At 51.1% G+C, this 10057-nt stretch overlaps 1 protein-coding gene across 1 annotated transcript; it reads right to left on the bottom strand.

The window, feature by feature from the left end:
• Positions 1 to 8357: 8357 nt before the first annotated feature.
• Positions 8358 to 9145, bottom strand: GUITHDRAFT_154329 (hypothetical protein). The gene has a single exon (XM_005826813.1). The coding sequence runs from the start codon at positions 8851 to 8853 to the stop codon at positions 8581 to 8583; it is 273 nt and encodes a 90-aa protein (XP_005826870.1). The 5' UTR covers positions 8854 to 9145; the 3' UTR covers positions 8358 to 8580.
• Between the last annotated feature and the right edge of the window lie 912 nt (positions 9146 to 10057).

Genomic DNA, 10057 nt, shown 5'->3' with positions numbered 1-10057 from the left:
TCCCGGAGAGTAGAACGTGTCGTGGAGGTTGCCAACGGCGCTTGTCCAGGACCAGCTTGATCGGCTCGCTCGTCCCTGCCTCGTTCAAAGAAGCTGCATCTTCGATGACTGCTGACAGCTCGCTGACGAGCTGCATGTCCTCTTGGCTTGACGGAGATGCTGCCTCCATTGTGATCCTCTCCAGGTCTGTAAACTCCAGCCACTCTCCCTCGCTCTCCTCCTGTCGCTGCGCTGCGTCGCTGGTGCCCCGCTGACCAGCCGCCTCAGAGTCAGGCTCCTTGTCGGAGCCGACTGCTTCGAGCTTGGTTGCTGCGCCTTCGAGATAGAAGGGCAGCTCCTTCATCATGCGTCGAGCATCCTCCGTGGAGCCGAGGAGGATGCATAGCTTGGACCCGTTCCAGGACTTGGTGTTCAAATCCTCCTCCATGTCGATGCCTTCAACGTTGATCTCGAGCCTGTTAGCGATCTCCAACAAGACTCTCTTGACTCTTGCGATAGACGTGTTGCCGCCGTTGCACAGCCCCTCCATCTCCTTCCTCGTGAAGCGACCAGATGCCGCCGTCGACTTGATGGTGATCTTGATCTCCTTGCCGTCCTTGCCGCCTGCCTTCTTCTGCATCCTTGATGCCTTCTTCAACTTATTTCTGGACACAAAGCGATCAGCTGTCAACTCGACTGCGAGCGCCTCTCTGATCTTCGGGTCCTCGCTGAACAGAGTCAGGTGTACTCCCTCCATCGCTTCGCTCTCTCGGAAAGCTCGAAATGCTGTATCATTCGCCTCTGGGCAGCTCGAGGAGACGATCCACTCCACCTCCCTCTGTCTCCAGATGACGTTGGCCCCTACAGCGATGAAGCCTTTCTGACCTAAGCCTTTGTGGACTTGCTGTCCTGGCGCCCCAGCGACCAGCATGCCTGCCAGCGGCTGGAGTTGGACCGCTGCAAGGGACTGGCGCAGCAGCTGATAGCGATAGACGGCAGCTATCTCAGCCGTTGTCATGCCGCCCAAGGTTAGCAGGTGAGTCAGCTCTGCCAAGCTGCCCCCTTTGCCCCAGGGTCCTCTCTTGGCTCGAATCTTGAAAGATCGATCGTGCACGATGCTCACATGTACAGCTGTGAACTTGCGACCATCGATCGCGAAGTCCTCTCTTCCCTGCCAGAGCTTCTCCGCTTGTGCATTGCGGAGGAAGGAAACAGTCACCGGGATCTCCTCAGCACTCGCTATCTCGGGTCTATACGGAGCCTTCCACATGATTGCTTTACTCTCTTGCACTGAGTCTACGATCAGTCCGATCTCTTCAAATTTCTTCTTCAGCTTTTCTTCATGGTTGACATACACCGAGGAGATGCCCAGGAGAGTCATGGAGATGAAGGAAGTCACCTCGTTGCCTGCTGAGGCGGTGTATGTCTCGACCTTCTCCTTCTTGGCTTCCTCAATCTGCTGCATAAACCACTCTCTGGATGCGTCACTCCATCCAGTCATCGCTTCTTGCAGAAGCTCACGTCGTGCCTGCTGACATGTCGAGCGGATGGCTTCTGCGATAGCGTCGGGGGTGCATCCCTCCACAGCCTTGCAAGCCTGGGCTGTCCTGCTGTTCGGATAACGCTTCGCGAAGCTCTTCACCCTCTCGACGAGATCAGCTTCGAGGACAGAGGCATCCACAAGTCCGCTCTGCGTGTATTGGCATGATCTCCGATACAGCAGGTTGCGAACATTTTCATCATACTGAAGAACCATACTTAGAAAGCTATTTGAAGTATACAAACCTCTCGCTTGCAGCTTCCTTGGCGCCCTGGCAGCTTCCCCTACACCACGCGTGCAGCCATGGTGCCCATCTTCCCTCATCTCCACTCGCAGTCGGTCCTTCTTGTCCACCTTCAGCGAGCAGGCCAGCACATGCATCTCTGCGAATTTACTCAGTGCTATGAACAGGAGGCTAAGAGATCGACGCTCTATGTCGTCGCTCTCCGCCTCCTGCTCAAGCTCAGCAGCTGCCGTTGCCCGTGGCGAGAACGCGCTGCCCCTCCTTGCCTTCTTGCTCTCTCCTTGCACGCGAGTCCAGCGCTTGCTCTGCAGCCACTTCCCCAGCTTCTCCTTGAGAACGTTGCGCCCAACTCCCTGCTCCTCTGGCATCTTCGCCCACTCTCCCAGCGCCATGAACTCCAGGCTCCCCGGAGAGTAGAACGTGTCGTGGAGGTTGCCAACGGCCTTGTCCAGGACCAGCTTGATCGGCTCGCTCGTCCCCGTCTCGTTCAAAGAAGCTGCATCTTCGATGACTGCTGACAGCTCGCTGACGAGCTGCATGTCCTCTTGGCTTGACGGAGATGCTGCCTCCATTGTGATCCTCTCCAGGTCTGTAAACTCCAGCCACTCTCCCTCGCTCTCCTCCTGTCGCTGCGCTGCGTCGCTGGTGCCCCGCTGACCAGCCGCCTCAGGCTCCTTGTCGAAGCCGACTGCTTCGAGCTTGGTTGCTGCGCCTTCGAGATAGAAGGGCAGCTCCTTCATCATGCGTCGAGCATCCTCCGTGGAGCCGAGGAGGATGCATAGCTTGGACCCGTTCCAGGACTTGGTGTTCAAATCCTCCTCCATGTCGATGCCTTCAACGTTGATCTCGAGCCTGTTAGCGATCTCCAACAAGACTCTCTTGACTCTTGCGATGGACGTGTTGCCGCCGTTGCACAGCCCCTCCATCTCCTTCCTCGTGAAGCGACCAGATGCCGCCGTCGACTTGATGATGATCTTGATCTCCTTGCCGTCCTTGCCGCCTGCCTTCTTCTGCATCCTTGATGCCTTCTTCAACTTATTTCTGGACACAAAGCGATCAGCTGTCAACTCGACTGCGAGCGCCTCTCTGATCTTCGGGTCCTCGCTGAACAGAGTCAGGTGTACTCCCTCCATCGCTTCGCTCTCTCGGAAAGCTCGAAATGCTGTATCATTCGCCTCTGGGCAGCTCGAGGAGACGATCCACTCCACCTCCCTCTGTCTCCAGATGACGTTGGCCCCTACAGCGATGAAGCCTTTCTGACCTAAGCCTTTGTGGACTTGCTGGCCTGGCGCCCCAGCGACCAGCATGCCTGCCAGCGGCTGGAGTTGGACCGCTGCAAGGGACTGGCGCAGCAGCTGATAGCGATAGACGGCAGCTATCTCTGCTGTTGTCATGCCGCCCAAGGTTAGCAGGTGGGTCAGCTCTGCCAAGCTGCCCCCTTTGCCCCAGGGTCCTCTCTTGGCTCGAATCTTGAAAGATCGATCGTGCACGATGCTCACATGTACAGCTGTGAACTTGCGACCATCGATCGCGAAGTCCTCTCTTCCCTGCCAGAGCTTCTCCGCTTGTGCATTGCGGAGGAAGGAAACAGTCACCGGGATCTCCTCAGCACTCGCTATCTCGGGTCTATACGGAGCCTTCCACATGATTGCTTTACTCTCTTGCACTGAGTCTACGATCAGTCCGATCTCTTCGAATTTCTTCTTCAGCTTCTCTTCATGGTTGACATACACCGAGGAGATGCCCAGGAGAGTCATGGAGATGAAGGAAGTCACCTCGTTGCCTGCTGAGGCGGTGTATGTCTCGACCTTCTCCTTCTTGGCTTCTTCAATCTGCTGCATAAACCACTCTCTGGATGCGTCACTCCATCCAGTCATCGCTTCTTGTAGAAGCTCACGTCGTGCCTGCTGACATGTCGAGCGGATGGCTTCTGCGATAGCGTCGGGGGTGCATCCCTCCACAGCCTTGCAAGCCTGAGCTGTCCTGCTGTTCGGATAACGCTTCGCGAAGCTCTTCACCCTCTCGACAAGATCAGCTTCGAGGACAGAGGCATCCACAAGTCCGCGCTGCGTGTATTGGCATGATCTCCGATACAGCAGGTTGCGAACATTTTCATCATACTGAAGAACCATACTTAGAAAGCTATTTGACGTATACAAACCTTTCGCTTGCAGCTTCCTTGGCGCCCTGGCGGCTTCCCCTACACCACGCGTGCAGCCATGGTGCCTGAAATAACCGGCGCTTTTCCATGGTGCCTGAAATAACCGGCGCTGCCTGAAATAACCGGCGCTGCCTGAAATAACCGGCGCTGCCTGAAATAACCGGCGCTGCCTGAAATAACCGGCGCTGCCTGAAATAACCGGCGCTGCCTGAAATAACCGGCGCTGCCTGAAATAACCGGCGCTGCCTGAAATAACCGGCGCTGCCTGAAATAACCGGCGCTGCCTGAAATAACCGGCGCTGCCTGAAATAACCGGCGCTGCCTGAAATAACCGGCGCTGCCTGAAATAACCGGCGCTGCCTGAAATAACCGGCGCTGCCTGAAATAACCGGCGCTGCCTGAAATAACCGGCGCTGCCTGAAATAACCGGCGCTGCCTGAAATAACCGGCGCTGCCTGAAATAACCGGCGCTGCCTGAAATAACCGGCGCTGCCTGAAATAACCGGCGCTGCCTGAAATAACCGGCGCTGCCTGAAATAACCGGCGCTGCCTGAAATAACCGGCGCTGCCTGAAATAACCGGCGCTGCCTGAAATAACCGGCGCTGCCTGAAATAACCGGCGCTGCCTGAAATAACCGGCGCTGCCTGAAATAACCGGCGCTGCCTGAAATAACCGGCGCTGCCTGAAATAACCGGCGCTGCCTGAAATAACCGGCGCTGCCTGAAATAACCGGCGCTGCCCCTAAACCCTAAACCCTAAACCCTAAACCCTTCATCGAGGATATGTTGGAACAGTAAGCCAATTGCAATTGTATTCGCTCGAATGATGCTGCATTTCCCATTGATTTTCATCCCTCCTCCTGCTGCCGTCGCTTGTTGCTGGAGAACATACCCTATTCGCATGGTTCTAGTTTTTCTGCTCTGTGTGACGTCTCCTTCAATAGCTGCTGTGAAATGCCTTCCGCCTTGGTGATCGCTGCGCGGCTGGATCTGACCCCTTCGTTGGTTACACATCTCCTCATACGTTGGGAGGATGTTGTCATGAAGCTGAGCTCTGAGGTATGTTGGGAATGTGTGCTTGACGAGTATCCATAGCTCCTCTAACGTTTTCATCAGGCAACGATTCCCTGTTCTCCAAAAGTTTGCTCCCGAGAGCCCGGCCGGCCTCCGCCCGGCCTCCTCCTCCCGGCCCCCCTCCCCCCTCCCCCACCGGCTTACCTGCCCTTACCTTCGTTGCTTGCCCCATGTCCACCTCATTTATTTCTTCCTCCTTCCCCCCTTGGGGCCCACAGCTCCGCTCCGCCTCTTGTCCACCTCTAAGACTTGACTCGAGCCTCAAGCGCGCGAGGGGCCTGCACCGGCCTCCTCCTCCATGCCCTCGCCCTCCTCAGCCTCCATGTCGACCTCCCTCATCATCAGCCGCAGTCGGTCTTGCTTGTCGACCTTGCCCGTGCAGCTCAACCCATGGTGCTCAGCCATAGCGTTGCTTTTCCGGCCGGGCGCTCATAGGAAAAATTGGCAATATTTTTTTTTTTTCGAAGGACCTGAGGGGTGCCTCCATCCCATGCCATCAGATAGTACCCCCCTTTGAGCAGGGCTGGGGGAGGGTACTAGCTCTCAGAAAAATCGTTGCTGCGCAGGGCAAATGAGGGGTAGGGTGATTTGAATTTTGGTTGCTTGGACACCTCACCACGCCAAACCAATGTAAAAGTACGAATTTTAGAAGTATCTGTGGTACTAACTTAAAATTGAAGCGTTTACATGGTACAAAACGAGGGCCGAACTGGTCGGAACCTCGACCTCTCAGAACCCCTCCGTTTGACTATGGTTGGGGGGTGGGGTGGACATGGAGCACCCTCAACTACCCACCTTTGAAAGAGTTTGAAACTCTGAAATAGGGGGTAGGGGGTAGCCCCCTTTTCTCATTCCCCAAGCCCTCTCTCCCTGGACGAGCAAGAAGCGATGAAATGGTGCCTTCCTGACTCGCGAGGATGAACCTTGACATTGAGAGACTTCGAATCCAACCCAACTGAGATAGGAATGAGATGAAGATCTCATATCATCCCTGTAAGAGATGATCGAGCTTCTTTCTCAACTCTGCAGGTTGGGCCAATGTTTGAATCATCCATGCAGTAATGGAATATGTGCCCTTGGTTCAAGCAATCCGCGGATGTACTTGCAAATATGCTTCGAAGACAAGATGAAATCTTTATGATCAGGTAAGGAACTGAGAATGGGTACACCATTGAACAGAAGCAACTCTGATCGACCTTCCGTTCAAATTGCCGTGGGTTGCACGTTGCGCTCAAATGCATGATTTGTGAGAACTTTAGATCCAGCTTTTCTTTATGTGACTTTTCTGTTTGGAAATGTTTCCTCATGTCATCACTCACTTTCAATTCCTCTAGTGTTACGGTCAGGATTCATGCACTTTACTTTTCTATCATTGTGGAGGCAAGGGTTACATGCACTCAACCGTTCACCGTGAAGATACGTTTGCACAGAGCATGACTTTTCCTGCCCGCATAGATGACTGTAGAGATCTGCTGTTGATCATGAATAACTATATCCATGATCAAGTGCATTGATAGCTGCATTTCCATGTTTCAGGACGTTGGATGAGTTTTCTGCGCTTCAGATTTTTCATCTGTCATGATATTTCCACAACGCTTTCGATGGCACAGAAACCTAGTCAGAAATGAAACAATGTGCAGATGATGCCTTTGTGCGTATCAATAAATGAGATGTTCTTCGAATCAATCCTGTCTGGTTTTGTCAGTTCACAATGCATGATGCTACTGTGCAACTGTAGACTTCTTGTCGCATGGCTTTACAGTGGATTTCCTTGTTATACAGAGCAAGCACTCGACGATTGTAAATGAATCGCAAACGCTACACATACAAACGCTGTGAATCAATAAACAGAATTGCACATCCAGGTTAACACATCTTTATTAGAAGAGTTGCAATCAGGGTACAAGTACAACCGACCTCCCTGTAATCCTGGCGACGTTCCATCTTTTGCCTGTCGGATGTGCATCTGTGTTAATCAAGAAGCATGTGACATGTGGCCACATCATAAATGCTCTACGGCCTGGAATATCAGCATCTTCCAAAGTGCTCATGTTTGCTCTGACATCATCTGCTTGGCAACAAATCGTTGGTGAACACATTCTGATGCGAGTCACACCAGTAACATTTACATGATGCATCATGTGATGAAATGACACAGGCCTTGGTGATTTGCAAAATGTTTCATCGTTCTAACACATCTCTGAAAACTTGGATGAATAATCCCGATCAGGACCACGGGACTTGCTTGATCATCATTGTTTCAAGCAATCGAGCTGCTCACGGTTAAAATGCACTGTATTGCTTGCGAACCTATCAGACATAGGTGTGCAGACATGTGTTCTTGAGCTCACAGGTGACCGTACAGCTTTTGAACAATCCAGTCACCATCTGATGATAATTCCCTGTTGTCTTCAGTGTAACCTCCATCCATCTACTCCAGCTCAGTTTCCCTGTCATGCATCGCAGTTAGCTTAGGGTATATCACGCCTCGGTTTCGATTGCAATGTATCCTCGTGATGGTGGTTTTCACTTGTATTGTTGATGCTCTTCGCTTACCAAATGATTTTTCGTGAGATTCACGAACTGTACGAAGCACTCCTCCAGGCTCATCACCTCTACACATCAGGAATTTCCTCTGAGTATGTTCGGTGAACATCTGTTCTGCACACTCGCTGTTTGCGAGCCATGGTTAGGACAGTACAGAGCGGTGCGACGTGCCCCGTGCAAGGGGGCACGCTGTTGGTTTGCATAGCTATGGTCATGCTGTATGGGTGTGTATAACAATATGGTATATTATAATCAAACATGACAGAGTACAGTCTAAAATATCTTGTAAGAAAACATCATTCGAGTAATAATCCTGAAAGTGGCAACCAGTTTGAAATTCTGAAACACTATACCCCCATATTTACCAAAATAATCTAGTAATAAGGGGTAGGGTAATTTGAAATTTGGAAATCTATACCTAAATCATTCAAACGTTGTTAATGGATGTAATTTTAAGTATACATATGCTACTATATTTTGTATCGGAGACTTTGGACTGGGTACAAATCGAAGTCAATGTGGTACTGCTGTTCGAATTCATCACTACCCTACCCCCTGATCTGGGTCCTTGGTGTTCCCCCCGCCCCCACTATAAAAGCAGAACACAGAATCCGCGGCGTGCCTCTGACACGCTCCTGTGTTCAAATCCACAATCTATAAATTTGAAAACTAGGATAGCATAACATGTCATATCTTGACATTTTGAGGAATCTAGGACCTCAATTTGAAAGTGTACGAGATGAAGAAGTGAGCATACCGGTCATACCTTGCGATGAAAGCCCTGGTGCGTGTAGTAGCGAGGCATCATGTAGACAAAGTAGTGATGAGTTGCATGATGATGCCACCAAGGAAGACGGCCGCTTTCGCCATTTCAGGGTCTGCGTTGAAGCTGCGTTGGCTCTAGAACGAGTGGCGAAAGAAGAAGACTTTGTTTATTCCTCTGGAAAGAAGGCGGGGCAACCTAATGTGACTGCGTATTTGAATTCCTTCGCACGCAGACCTGAAGATAAGATACCTCGAAGTACAAGGCGATTTTTAGATTACTGCCAGGAAGTTATGCCCGATATTACAGACTTTCCTGCGTCTTTTCATGGAATCAAAGATTTGAATTTCAGGAGCAGGGTCCTTGAAAAGATTCAGCATCACATGGCTCCTTGCCGAAAACTCTTTGTTTCTCTGATTGGCCAAGCCTTTGGGATAGAAAAGAGCGGGGATGATAAGAAGTTGGAACACTTTCCATATCTGTTTCCTGAATTTGATCCTGCCAGTGATATGGATGATCATGCCATGGTTGATGACGATGGACATGAAGAGATGACTCTGGAATTACCTGCTCAGGATTTTGGCATGGTGGCTTCTTCTCAGGCAACAGTTATTCCTTGCAATCATTCGACTTTAGCTTCTTGTGAGAGTGGGCCCCCTCGTACTTCGCCGTGTCGTTCAAATGTAGGCATCGAGGGTGGTTCAGAAGAAATGCCGATCATTGAAACCTGTGGAAGTCATTCACCTTCACATGCAAGTGAGCATGAAGGGCCAACCTCTCACGATCATGGAACAAACCACTGCAATCCGCCAGTCACGGTGGTAGCTTCTGGCTCAAATTTAGGTTCCAAGCCCAGGCGGAGAAAGCAGCCCAAGAGTCCCTTGGCAAAGTTTGTCATAGGAACAATGAAGAACCCTCGAATCAAAGAATTCTTGAGGAGAGAGCTCCGGTCGGACGAAGACTTGCAGTATGCATTGAGGTATATTACAAAGCTCTTCTTGGCGGATGAAGTTGAGGGCAGCATTGGTTTGACAGTTTCGAATGTAGCTTTGAAGAAATATGTGGCAATCATGAAATTATCTCCCAGGACTAGCACGCATTGTGCGACTCCCGTACGGAAGATTTGTCGAACACGCGTCACAATGACAAACAATCTGCATGAAGAATTGGAGGTGTTTTGCACGGAGGAAGGAGCACACGGTGCTTCGCTGCGAAGGACTATTGAAAAAGTGATAGACCGATTGAACCTTGGAAAGTATGACAAGTTGATTGTAACCGTCAACAGCGATTGTACAAAATTGACAAAATGCTCAAGCAGTGACAAAAAACATACCGAGATTACCATCAGTATTTTGCCGTACCATACCAAGCAGAATTCTGCCGAATGGATCAGTGTGCATGAAACCAGGATGCGATTTGCACCAAGGCTTGTGACTTTGATGATTATTCCCGACAAGGACAGCGGTGAAAATTTAGAAAGAAACTTTTGGCATTATTACACTGAGGAGATCCAAGATTTGCAGACAGAAGGGGTGCATATTCACGACGGGAAGGCTATGTACGGAGCGGACAAGTCAAAAGCCGGCGGCAATGCTTCAAACAAGATAGGCATTGAGTTTCTTTTTCGAGCAGACTTGGCGGGACATTACGCTTATCTGCAGCGAGGTGGACCGCACGATAGCGATGGTGAATTTTGCATTCACTGCAAGGAGAAGTTGGGGCACAATCGCAATCCCGAACCGTGGGAAT

Source organism: Guillardia theta, assembly GCF_000315625.1.
Source record: "Guillardia theta CCMP2712 unplaced genomic scaffold GUITHscaffold_72, whole genome shotgun sequence".
NCBI lineage: Eukaryota > Cryptophyceae > Pyrenomonadales > Geminigeraceae > Guillardia > Guillardia theta.
Note: the sequence above shows the minus strand (reverse complement) of the source record. Positions and strands in the feature narration are given on the sequence as shown.

Bases quoted from the DNA above. Each gene is read 5' to 3' on its own strand.
- GUITHDRAFT_154329 (XM_005826813.1), bottom strand. From the start codon at position 8,853: ATGTCCATCGTCATCAACCATGGCATGATCATCCATATCACTGGCAGG.